A 13,990-nucleotide genomic window follows, 5' to 3' on the forward strand; every position below is an offset into this window, starting at 1 on the left:
TGTCTTGACTTCAGGCTGACCGAGTTTGGTGCTGATCGGGTGAATCGTCTAGGAGGAGTATCGCAAATTTCAGAGCGTGCGTTTTCCGAACAACCCATAATAGCTCACTTCCTGTTGGGCTGACACATAACTTAGAGCACGAAAGTTGTTCGGCCCGATGAGCTCTATATGTGTACAGAGTTTCATATATGTACGTGGAAGTGTGTTTGATTTATAGACCCCGTTTTCAGACCCCACTTTAGGGGGCGCTGTCGAGCCCCCCTGCCACGCCCGGGTCCCAGCCTCAGCCCGGCCCTGATGGCCGCGCATTCTGATGCGTGTGCAAAGTTTCAAGAGTTTTCGAGCATGGGAAGGGCCCCAAAAATGCCCAAATAGTCGCGTAAAAAAATAATAATAAATAATAATAATAACAAATAATCCTTAGAAGAACAATAGGGCTCTGCGCCCTTTCAGGGCTTGGGCCCTAAATATAATATGATAATTAATGTGCCCACATAATCTTTATTTAAAATATCTTTCCTTCCATCTTGTAGCAACATCTCTTCTCTGATGATGTGTTTACTGGGGCGAGGGCGGGGCAACCTGTCACCAAGATCAGCCAATAGCAAACCACAAACATCCAATGATCACAAACATTTCCCAATAATCAAAATCAAGTCCCGCCCTTAATTTTTTCTTGTTTGATATACATCACAATAGGGAAGAATACACTATTTTAAGGCCAACTTTAAGGTATCATTCATGTTGTCTGTTTAAATCCCAGTTATGAGCAAAAGTACATTAAAGGCACAATATGTACGATTTTTGCATTGAAATATCCAAAAAAAACACTAGTACAATGTTATATATTTTGTTGTGTGCTTACATTATCCCAAATGTTTCCAAGAATATTTAAATCCAGAGAAATAAGCTATTTTAACCAGGACACGGACAGTGTCCGTGCGCCGCCTATCAATGACATCTGTGTTACCGTCGATTTACGGTTTTATTTTGTAGAAACCATGGAAACAACAAAGACGCTTTAATATATGATGCATGGGTGTCGGAAGCAAATAAAAAGGGGTTGGGTCCTCTCTCTCAGATTTTTTTTTTACCGGAGTAACAGATGCCATATTTACATTAAATACAAGTATCCCGCTTTTTACTTTTTTACTAAACGAAAATTACGAAATCACTGAGTTATTTCCCTTGGTTATAGTGTAGGGGTAAGATGCACGGCATCAAGTTAAGATGCAAACCGATCACAGGTTCGAATCCGCCTTTTGCCACACTCGCTCTACTCCCTTTTCCCATCACATATCAGACCGGAAAGGCATTTATTTTCAATAAAAATTGAGAAAATATTAGAAAAGTGGAAATAAAGCATCTAGCGTGTTTAACAACAAGTGTTTCTCGGTTAGGGGTAGGTAAACAGACACGTGCTGAATTAGAGACGATAAAAGTGAGTGGGTCCAATATCATTGGGCATAAAAAGTGGTTCTGACGCCCATGATATGATTTGTTTTATTAGACAGGTGAGCCATTGTTTGGAGACATTCATTGACATGAAACTAAACATTGCTATATGGTTATGGTTTGCTATTGGTTGATCTCATGTGTTATTCTTATTGTTTAAATCTGGTTTTCTTGGTTTACCCTTGTTTTACCGTGCCTAATATTGATCTATCGATCTCGATCTGGGAGTAAGCAGATAAACATCTCTGTACAAATGAAATGTACAAGAGTCTGGTAGGACTAGGCTACGTCTGCGCATTAATAAAAGCAAAATCAAGGCGTCATCAAGCTATGCCTTTGTTTTGAATTAGCGACCTCTAACGGTAAAAAATTACATATTATGTCTTTAAGGATAATGTTGGATTCATAAAGTCCAAAAGCAGAACCTTTTCCAAAAACAACCCAAAGATCCTATTTTTGCTAAGAAAACAACTGGCTGCTGGCATTATCAATAAAGATCATTCATGAACTCCAGGTCAAGCACAGGGTGATAGTCCGGATCTGTTTAAAGACCGGGATTCAAGTTAATCTTTAGTGCAGTAATTACTGGCTCCGCCGAGTGTTTGGAGAACGACCAGGAAACAGTCAAAAACAAAACAGGATACTGCGAGTCTTCCAGGAAAATGGTTATCATTTGGCTATACAGAGGGGCACGAAAGGTGACATGTGACCTTAAACTCACAGTGAACGTGTTTTGGACCAATCGCTGGCCAGGAGAGATATGGCAGGTTTGTGTTTTTCACATATCAGATTACAAAGCCTCAGCAAGCATGTGACCTTCTTTGACAACAAGTCTGACATGTTTCTATTTTGTCAGAGGCTTAGCGCCGCCACATTCTTCTGCAAAGTGTTTCTCCTTTTAACGCTGATGGTCTGGGTGGTGTCCAAGTAAAACAACCATCACAAAACAGAAAGTGAAATTGAGAAACAGGAACTCGCATGAAATGTGAGTGCGGATGGATTTGGGATGTCATTCTCTGACCTGTGAGGAAACATGGAAAATGCACGGTGCACTGATTTCAACATGATGTTCGAATTGTAAGTAGGGTCTATAAACAGGGCCACTGCAAAGATGTTGCAGCTAAACAACAGAGCTTTCTAGGAACTATAGCTTATGTAATGTTTTGTCCCTATTTTTTTCCGTACCTTAAATCTCAGGTTAAATATGGTTCATCAGCTTCTTACCAGCACTGGGGCTAATCTTGTTACAAAAACAAACATTTCAATGAAAACAGCCGCTGATCGTGTTCAGAGTTTCATAACAGGATCCCTGCAGCTGATCTGTCCTGGGGTTTCCATCCTCAATCCCGATTAAGAAATCGCAAGAGTAGGAAATTAGATTGTTTAGGAAAAATTATCTTTGGGATGGTGCGATTTGGTCGGCATTCACAGTCCTGTCACAAGCTCATGAATCCTAATTGAGTTGATGGGGTTATGGATGAAATATTTATAGCAGCAGTGTCTGTCACACTCATCTGTCTGCTCGACATTAAATCCGCTTTGATAATTGTCTGTGAGTCTGATCCTTCAGTACATCATAATAGATCCTGACCATTCATAATTTACATACATTAAAAATCTCTATATCAAAATAATTTGTATTTTATTATATTATTGAATATAGTAGTGTGTATTGGAAAAAACTATAGAATGTTTGTTTATTTATATATATTATTAATTATTATTATACACCGTTTATATAAATGTTAGGAATTATTATTTAAATAGATTTTAAGTATATATATATATATATATATATATATATATATATATATATATATATATATATATATATATATATATCGTAATTACATGTTTTAAGACTAAACATATATGCAAAAGGATAAAAAAACTTTGGCATAACGTTATGTGCACGAGATAAAAATGTTCCATGACTATAAAAAAAATAGAATCGTATTTCATCTCACCTTTCCTCTGTGTTGCACATGTTTTTTTTCCTCGTAGGCTGCTTTACTCAGATAACTCAAAGACTGACTGTTGTGCACAAAGTCCACGGAGAAATGCACCATATATGTAATAATTCTCTCCGAAACGTCCTGCGATACGCGCGTCGTGCTTTGACACCGAGCACCGAGTGCGCGGCGCTGACGTTGTGAAGCTGCTTCTGAATATTAATGAGCCTACGAAATCCCCTCCAATCAAACGCCGAGTGCGATTGTCAACCGACACGCAGCTTCATGAATATTCATGACGTGCAGCGTGGAGAATAATGGGAGACAGACGCAAAACAGGGAAGTGAGTGAGTGACAGTGAATCTACTAATATTTTTCTGCTTTTAAATAGCGACGAGGGAAGGATATCTATTGTTTTATATGTTCTTCATAAATATATATAGTAATATAATGCGATTTAAGACAATTTCTGAAGCATTATGTTGGGATTTGACGACGCTGAGGGTTTCTGGGAAATGAAGTTTTCAGCTTTGAATATTCCTACAGTTTCATAATCACTTAATTTACGTGTAATTAATGTAAATTGAACAATAAAAATGCTAAAAAATCAACAGAAAAGCCATCTCATTCTCAATTATCATGTCAAATTTTATAAACTAATGCTAGAAATGCATAAACTGAATACGTCATCTGAAAATACTCTCACGCTTCCTTTTTTATTTATTTTTTAAGACCTCCAAAGGACTTTTGGGACAGGACTTATGTTATGTAAGTGCTGGTAGGCTAATGGAAAGAACGCATGGGCCAAAAGATTAAAGGATTAGGAACCGGACACCAGGCGGTGTGATCGTTACACTGCGGTGGGTGAAGATCAGTCTCAGTGAGGTATGACTCCAGTTTAGAGAGAACCCATAACACAATCAATATCTTAACTCTGCAAGGCACTGGGTTTGAATTTTTAGTAGTAATGAAACCTCAACTGGGTTCGAAATCAGAATGAGTGGTTTAAATGGGCTGGGGTTTTCAATTGGTTTTTCCACAGAAACCTATAATAGGTGATTATATCCCATACAATGATAAAGTTAGTTGCATTTGAATTTACCATTGTTTACATGCTATCAGAAGAGATTTCTGTGGAGACTGCAACCGCCCAGATGAGAACCAGTAAGGGTACTTAATCAAGCTGTGTTGTTGGCTTTCTCATAATGAGAACAGATACCACAGAAATTATAGGCAACTTTTGCAGTCTACTTATTTATGGTTCGGTATTGGATTTCATTGTTCATTTGTCCTTGTTGGCATGATGACATCCATTATGTGTTTGGTGGTTACAGTGTATTGTGCGCTAAGTGTGGTGTTAGCAACCACTAGATTTGGTGGCTTTTTTTTAAACAATAAACAAGTTTGAAGACCTAAACATATATCAGCTCAGGTCATGCCACAGTTCTTGTCACGCACCCCTCAAACTGAAAGCTACCACAAGGAATTCTAAAACCTCAGGACAAACAACAAAAACATATTTACTTTTCCATAATGATGCTCCATAATAATTCACCCTGACTACAGCTGACAGAACAATAACAACAATAATTAGCAAACAATTAAATATATTTGATAAAGTCAAATGATGTAGTTTATTAGAGTAGCACATCTGAAAGATTATGGATTACAAGTTACCTTTGGCATGATTTATAAGGCCCTGTTTACACCTGGGGCCTATTGCACAAAACTAGGATAAGGGATTAAGCCAGGATATTTTGGTGATCCTGGATCAATTTATCCGCTAATATACAGTTATCTTTCTTTATTGTTATCATTTTTGGTATGGGTGTGCCTTCAGGGTACATTTACACGACAGTGGTGTACTCGATTTTGCATACAGATGACAAGATCATCAAGATATCTTATCCTAGTTTTGTGCAATAGGCCCCTGGTATTAAAGGTGGGGTAAGCGCAACCGTTAGTGATATTTCAAATCACCAAAACAAGCATGCCCTATCCCCCAAAAGGGTCTCGCCCCTATTTTGATAGCTCCGCCCCACACACACACACGTTACCTAGGCAACGACTATGGCAGAATCTGTGTGTAGCTAATCCAGGTCAAATATTCAATGAAAAAGTCACCATCACAAAAACACAAACCGCTCTCATGAACAACTCGATAGAACACGAGCCGACAATCCAACTAACAACATATTACAATTATGACTGGATTAGGGTTATATAGAAAAGAAAAGAGGAAAAGAGGAAACAAACATATTTTAGGAGTATAGTATCTTACTTGTCGGACACATTTTGTGAGCTGACACTTGAAACAGACAGTGAGGAGATTTAGATGCGCCATACGGTGTGGAAATGAACGGATCTTTATGACAAGGGAACATGACATATTGAACATATTATATTAGATGAATATGAGTATATTCAAGCAAAAGCCAGCATTTATTTGTTCTCGGCTAATGTCCGTTATATGTTTTGAAATAACACTTACCCCACCTTTAAGATGTGTTTTGGTCGATTGGATCACAGTTTTAAACGGAGACACATTATTGTCTCTTTTGTCCACTTTCAACCACTTCTGTCCTGATTTCTTCGAGGGGAGGGTCTATGGGCTGGTAAATGCATGGTATTTTTCCGATCTTTCCATCTAATGGATGAAATATGCTTGCACAGCTTTTGTTTCTGCTCTGACAGACGCAACTCCAGCCAAACGCTGTGAGTGTGTGTTAGAAATCAGGAATGGAGAGAGAACATTGTGCTTGGTATGTTTTCAAACCAAACGTAACTCTCCAGCTAACAAAGTTTAAATCCTGTCTGTGCTAGAGCGCTTCCAATAATATTTACACATTAGGTCAGTAGGCAGTCTTTTGTGGCTGTTTGAACCAAGCGGCAACCTCCCCTAGTTTCTGTTGAAGCCAATACGAAAGTGACTTAAACTGAAATTCCTCGACTGGCCACTAGGGACAGGCTCCAGAAGGGAGCAGAATCTCATTGAGCCCCATGATAAAATCCCCAACTTTACAGCAGAAAAAAACATTTGTACAGCCTGGTACAAATTGTGTTTTGGTCTATACAGCTAATTTTGCCCTTTCATGACAACTGTGAAGGGGGTGAAGTTTTTTATAACTAATTTGTTTACATTATATAAAGCCTTAAAGTTTTGCATAATTAAGGGCGTGGTCACTTTGATTGACAGGTGGTTAGCCATTTATCCTCTGTCTGTTAGTCATCTTGTCACCTCAGCTCCGCCCACGTCCCGGCTCTTTGCCCATTTTCTGTTATCCGGGGGTGACGCGCGATGATGCGCTGCCAAGATGGCAATGGCAGCTCGTCTCTGCTTTATGCTTCAAAACTGCTCTTCAGAATCCTATCGTGACGTCCATATTTTTTTACAGTCTATGGTTTGAACACATTCAGCCACATGAGCGTTTGAAAACAGTCCTGTCTAATGCATTCTCGTTTACCTCTGGAAGTGTTCAAAAGTGGACAAACTCTTTAGACCCATTTAAACCTGTATTTAACGTCCGATCTGATCAACCAAAATGCATTTTAATACCAGGTGTAGTACTGACCTGCACCAAACACAGGCAGGACACGCAGTTCTTCTGATGGGCCAGTAAGAACAAAGAGCGTCCATGGACAGCATCAGCCTGCTGATCTATTAAAAGCTCCATTGTATCTTTTCCTCTTTGGCATTCTTGTACATCCAGGAAATGCTTGTTTACTGTATCAGGTAATCATCTCAGAGCCGAATGGGAGAGATTCTCTTTGTCACGGCAGGCAGTGCCTGTAAACTACTTCTGATTTCTGCTTCATTCATACCTTGGTTTAAAAAGGGTGGGATATGTCAAGGTGATTGAAATATTCTAGAAACCAAACCATCCAACACACCCTACCTTTCAACTACATCAGAGGTGCCAAATCCTGCTCCTGGAGACTTCCTCCAAAGTTCAGCTCCAACCCTACACTGTAAAAAAATATTTAGAAAACATACCAGGTATGTCACATAGCCTGCTCTCTGGAATATCCCCCTGCACTGTAAAAAAAAAAAAAAAGGTTGGTTTTTGTTGGTTTAACTTTAAAAATTAAGTAACCTGGTTGCCTTAAAATTTTGAGTTCATTGAAATGAAAGTTTTGAGTTAATACAATGACATTTTTTTGAGATTCTACAACCTTTATTAAACTATTTGTAAGCATATTGGGTGATTGTGTTTTTTTTCCCTGATAACGCAGCGAAACATGCAAAATAGTGCTATTTTCATGATTTATCAAAAATGTTATGTGGTTCAGATACAATAATATTTTGAGTTTCTATTTATTAAACAAATTTCCTTCATTGTATCAACTCAAATTTTAAATTTTAAGGCAACCAGGTTACTTACTTTTTAAAGTTAAACCAACAAAAAACAACTTTTTTTTTTACAGTGCAGAGGGATATTCCAGAGAGCAGGTTATGTGAGATACGTATGTTTAATAGTAAGTTAGTTTCGGTTTTTAACTTTCGGTTAAATAAACACTGGTAAGTAGCCATAACAACTCACTCTCTAAACCTAACCTGCTCCGGCGCGCATGATCCAGGGTTAGTTTGCTTAAGAGGTATTCAGATGTGTGTTATATAATTTAGTTATATTCATATAAATACATGTGTTATCTGGTTACAATATTATACGCACCCACACAGACACACACACACACGCTCGCACACACACACACACACACAACACACACACACACACACACACACACACACACACACACACATATATATATATATATATATATATATATATATATATATATATATATATATATATATATATATATATATATATATATATATATATATATATATATATATATATATATATTCTACAGCACTAGTGTAACAAGGTAATGTTTCAATTAAATGTAATACATTTTCTGTCATCTCATACATGAGACATCTATCTATTTTTAATGATGCTTTTACACATTGAATGAATATATATATATATATTTTTTAACATTTCTTCAAGTTCGCCATCTTGGATTTATTTTTCTCTGCATTTTCATAGGTTTGTGCAATTTTAGTTACCTATAAGACTTCTGTATTTAAATGACATCTGTTATGGATGGAATGCAAAATCTCTAGTCCAGACTCTAGAAAGTCATCTAAATCTAATTTTAATGACCAAAACACTTCTATGAGGTATGGGCAGTAAGCTAGGTATGTTTAATCAGCTGTCCTGCATGGAACGTTGTAACGGAAACTCCGAGCCAGAACAAAAAGTATTAGTGCCAATCAGCTTAATGCCGTACGCCACAAAACCCCTGACACACACTGTACACACTCACTTCAAGAACTTATGCTCAATGACACACCCCAGCCTCCCTAACATCCATCAGGGGTTGTAAGTTAACAGAATGAATTTTATTGGTGTGCATGTCAGCATGGGTTAGCAACTGATACACCTCTATCTAAGTCAGGACAGAAGGTGAACACGTATGAGGAACAGCCTGAACTCAGTATCACTGGTGAATGTTCATTTGGCTGGAATGGGGCATTTCACCATTGCTTAGCAGCCCGTCTCACAGAGACTGGGTCAGAACAGATAGCACATTGTTCTACACCTAAAGTCAAAGTGAGCAGCTGTTCATATTGTGAATTGAAACACAAATATATACCCTGTATTTTATTCAATTTTTACCTTGAAACAACTGATTGAAGGTTTGCAAATATAAATCACAGCTGATTCCCATCTAGGAAACACACTCAGGTGTTTATGTTCTTTCAATACCATATGGTATATGTAATATAAGGCCTCTTTGGGCTGATCTTGTGTGAAAAGGAACAGCAACACAAATAAAGTAAGAAAAATGCCTGCACGAGGAAGATGAGAACCAGGACAAGGGAGAGGAGTGACAAGGACAAGGTAGAGATTGAGGAGTTAGAATGCATGGTGGCGCTCAAAGAAGGGCCAGATTTAGAGTAACTGATTAAATAAGAGCTACTGACCATGTCATAAACCAAAGACTATCATACAGAGAGGCTGGTGAACGAGTACAGACAAATCTTAGCCAGGACACAGTGGCATCCATTATCCAGTTTTCAAGAAACCAATAGGTAGGATATTGTATAAGGACTTCTACAAAGTGTAAATACTTATACCATATATTACTATGAGTGTATGCCTCTGGTCTTTAATATGTAACTATATTTTGTCTGTCTAAGGATTCAACATCTACCTCCCTCAGGAAAGCTCCTAAATGAAGAACAGGAACTTGCTATTGTCAAGATGGTGACTGCTGATAATGAAATAAAACTGAAGGGCATTCTATAAAGCTACTCTGAGAATTTCTGAATTTCTGCAGCAAAAGAAACAAAATGCATGGAATTTACTAAACCCAACTTAACAAAATTGTGGAGAGGCTTTAAAAGACACAATCTATGATCAATAAACTAAACTGTCTATTGTAAAAGGGAAGACCTGACACAATTTTGTATTGATGTCAAAACTGTGGCCATGTGAAAGTACATGACATTAAAGAGTGGCTAGTAACTTTAGAAAAACCAGCCACAGTGGCTGATGATCAAAAAAGTTCATTTTAAGCCCTATAGATATACACACACACATATACATTTTCATCATGTATATTTTATGTTACTCATTTGAGTATTGCATCCTTCATTTCCCAAGTCCTGAGATCGCTGGCTTTTCACTGTTCCCATATGAGTCTATTTTTGCAGACCATACTCGGAAAAAAAAATCGGACAATCTTTTAGCAAACTGTGTGAGTAGGAAGGGCAGCAGGTCGTGGGAATCGGTTCAACGCACCAGCCTGGGCTGTCAGCAGAGACTCACTTCCACCAAAAGCATCAGAAGTGCAGTAAAAGAACAACTGAGGAAGTGGAGAAACAATGTACAAGTTTGAAAAAACACACACACAGTCTGAGCTGGATCAGGGTGTGGGACCTCAGAACAGGGACGGCCATTTCTCTGGACCCAGAAGCCCAGAGAGTGAAAAGAAAGTTCTGTTTCCCATAATTCTGTTTATGTTTCCGCTGGTTACGTTCCCACGGTGACTGTTCTTCTTGTTTATTAATCTATTCTGGTTTGTTCCTAAACTAAATTTAAAACTGGTAATTGTGTGTGTGTGTGTGTGTGTGCGTGTGTGTGTGTGTGTGTGGGTGTGTGTGTGTGGGTGTGGGTGTATGTGGGTGTGTGACTTCAAAGGTCCCCAGACTGGAAATGAGCCATGCTGACCGGTTATGTCTGTTTTAGTGTGTTGTTTATTGAAATGACTCCTGATAGGAAGTTCGAACGTGACCAGTACAGCAGCTTGAGTGATGAAAACGTGAATAATTATGAATACACACTGTTCCTGACTTAAACAACAGCCAGTGGCATTATATTCAGTCTATCATTGAGCGTTCCCAACCCAGCACCGCTAGTTTGCAGTTTAAAACAAATTTCAACCCAAATTGGGTTAAATCAACCCAGCATTCTTACCCAACAGTCTCAACCCAGCATTTTTTGAGTGAATGAAAGAGTCTGTTAAGAACTTAAATGTAAAGCCATATTGCCACAGCAGAAACTTTCACCACACTCAAAAAAATGCTGGATTGTTTTAATCAAAATTTGGGTCAAAAGCCCTATTTGGACGGTAATTGTTTCTTGTGGGGTCAAAAGGTGTTTTCATCATTGACCGGAGCTAGTCTGTGATTTTATTGCCGTCCGAATCCTAAATGCCAGTGTTTTTTTTCTCCCATCACCCGCGTAAAAATCCCCGGCCTGTTTTTGACAAACACCATGGTGATTTAATTGCCGTCCGAATCCACATCTCTGAGTTTTCAAGAAGAGATCACTACAAAATGAACTGTTTATATCCTTTTTGACCCCTGTGGAGCACCGTATCGTTGCGCTTCACTGTCATTTGGAAGCATTTGAAAGATCTATAGCTCACACTTTTATTACTGAAATGCTGGAAAGTATTTACAAGAATAATTTTTTCATCACCACTCAAAAGAGAAAGAAGAAAAACACAAACATTTGAAATGAGCTGTTATTATGGCAGTAATTGAGGTTATATAGGTTCAATTTGAAGCATTGTATTAACTTATTTCCGCTCATTTCCACATTTTTAAAATGACATCCTATTTTAAAACAGGAGATTTCAATAATTAATAATTTCCTATTATTAAATTAAATATGATTTTATTCTTATTACTCCAAGCATATGCCATTTTTACAGCAGACAGTCATTCGCCTGATCACGCGAGCAGTGTTCCCAGGAGCGCAGGAATGCACAAGTTTTATTACTGAGGTAGCATACAAATTTATTTTTACGGACGTCCACATGAGAAACAATTACTGCCCGAAAAGGGCTAAATATGGACAAACCCAAATAAATGTTATATATAAATGTTAAAATGTTATTGAACCCAAAACGGCTGTGTTTGTCTGTATTTGACCCAAATTTGGGTTAAAACAACCCAGCATTTTTAGAGTCCAGGAACTAGTCTAGGGACTTTGAGGTGGTACTTAGTGTGTTTCGACCGCAGGGACCAGGGTCTAAATGCAGTACTGGATAAAAATTTCACCCTCAGAAAGTCCCTGCTCATGAGGTAGTATTTTTTCAAAGTTCAGGAAAATTCAGGGGTGGGACTTGGGGACTGAATATGCTGACTTGGTTGAGTTCACGCAGCATTTTATTTCAACCACTATTTTTAAAAGTCTTGTGGTGTGTGCAGTAAGACTTTGCTCTTTGAATCAACAATGGAGTGCAGACCAATGGCTTTATTAAGCCTATATTAGGAGGACAAAATTTTCGTGGCACTTTGGGTCTTTCTCAAAATATGGTGACAAACATGTCTCTTGAACTTTTAGTCATGAAAAATATTTCAGAGAAACTATATTTAATACTTTATTAAATTAAATACAATTTTATTATGGTATTATTTATATAAAAAACTTTACAAAGTTCAGACTAAAGAGTCAAATCTACATGTCTCTATCTGAAATTGCATAAACTTTTAAGTATGCCAGGTACTTATTTTGAATAAGTAATTATCTCACAACAGCTACAAAAAGTATGTTCTATATAGAATGAATGTGGACTATATTTCGGCATGTTGTAACTGTCATGTGACCTACCGGTGTCAGTTGTGTCGCTTCACTGATTCAACCAGGTGCTGAAAGCATTCTTTAGAAATGTTGGCCCATATTGATAGGATAGCATCTTGCAGTTGATGGAGATTTGTGGGATGCACATCCAGGGCACGAATATCCCAGTCCACCACATCCCAAAGATGCTCTATTGGGTTGAGATCTGGTGACTACGTGGGCCATTTTAGTACAGTGAACTCATTTTCATGTTCAAGAAACCAATTTGAAATGATTCGAGCTTTGTGACATGGTGCATTATCCTGCTGGAAGTAGCCATCAGAGGATGGGTACATGGTGGTCATAAAGGGATGGACATGGTCAGAAACAATGCTCAGGTAGGCCGTGGCATTTAAACGATGCCCAATTGGCACTAAGGGGCCTAAAGTGTGCCAAGAAAAAATCCCCCACACCATTACACCACCACCACCAGCCTGCACAGTGGTAACAAGGCATGATGGATCCATGTTCTCATTCTGTTTACGCCAAATTCTGACTCTACCATCTGAATGTCTCAACAGAAATCGAGACTCATAAGACCAGGCAACATTTTTCCAGTCTTCAACTGTCCAATTTTGGTGACCTCATGCAAATTGTAGCGTCTTTTTCCTATTTGTAGTGGAGATGAGTGGTACCCGGTGGGGTCTTCTGCTGTTGTGGCTTCACAAATGCTTTGCTGCATACCTCGGTTGTAACGAGTGGTTATTTCAGTCAAAGTTGCTCTTCTATCAGCTTGAATCAGTCGGCCCATTCTCCTCTGACCTCTAGCATCAAAAAGGCATTTTCACCCACAGGACTGCCGCATACTTGATGTTTTCCCCTTTTCACACCATTCTTTGTAAAGCCTAGAAATGGTTGTGCGTGAAAATCTCAGTAACTGAGCAGATTGTGAAATACTCAGACCAGCCCGTCTGGCACCAACAACCATGGCACGCTCAAAATTGCTTAAATCCCCTTTCTTTCCCATTCTGACATTCAGTTTGGAGGTCAGGAGATTGGCCTTGACCAGGACCACACCCCTAAATGCATTGAAGCAACTGCCATGTGATTGGCTGAAAATTGCATTAATGAGAAATTGAACAGGTGTTCCTAATAATCCTTTAGTTGAGTGTACTTCTTTTGTCACACTGTTTTTCCCATTAGGCCACGGGAGAGGATTTGTGAATGGCAGTGAAGGGATGCAACTCACACTGGTAGGTCATAATGACAACATGGTGAATGTAGTATGTCCGAATTACTTTCATACACACATTCATACCACATAGAACACACTTTTTATAGCGGTTGTGAGGTAATTACTTATTCAAAATAAGTACCTACTCAAGAGCGTATGCGATTTTGGTTGCAGCCGTGATGATTTTCTAAGCATGTTGAAAAAGTTATTGATTTACGTAAAAAAAAAAAAGTGAGTTATTTAGTTCGTAAAATGCCATTGCCGTT

General features: G+C 38.4%; 1 protein-coding gene across 1 annotated transcript in view; it reads right to left on the reverse strand.

Annotated features, from left to right (window-relative positions):
• The window catches only part of oaz2a (ornithine decarboxylase antizyme 2a), a 17,116-nt gene extending 13,592 nt beyond the window's left edge, over positions 1–3,524 (reverse strand). The window contains exons 1-2 of the mRNA XM_067436604.1: positions 3,520–3,524; positions 3,423–3,463 (exon numbers count right to left, since the gene is read on the reverse strand). Of these exons, the coding sequence (XP_067292705.1) occupies positions 3,423–3,463; positions 3,520–3,524 (46 nt within the window). The remainder of the gene's footprint in view (positions 1–3,422; positions 3,464–3,519) is intronic.
• Positions 3,525–13,990: the final 10,466 nt, after the last annotated feature.

This window comes from Pseudorasbora parva, chromosome 25, assembly GCF_024679245.1.
Source record: "Pseudorasbora parva isolate DD20220531a chromosome 25, ASM2467924v1, whole genome shotgun sequence".
NCBI classification, from domain to species: Eukaryota; Metazoa; Chordata; class Actinopteri; order Cypriniformes; family Gobionidae; genus Pseudorasbora; species Pseudorasbora parva.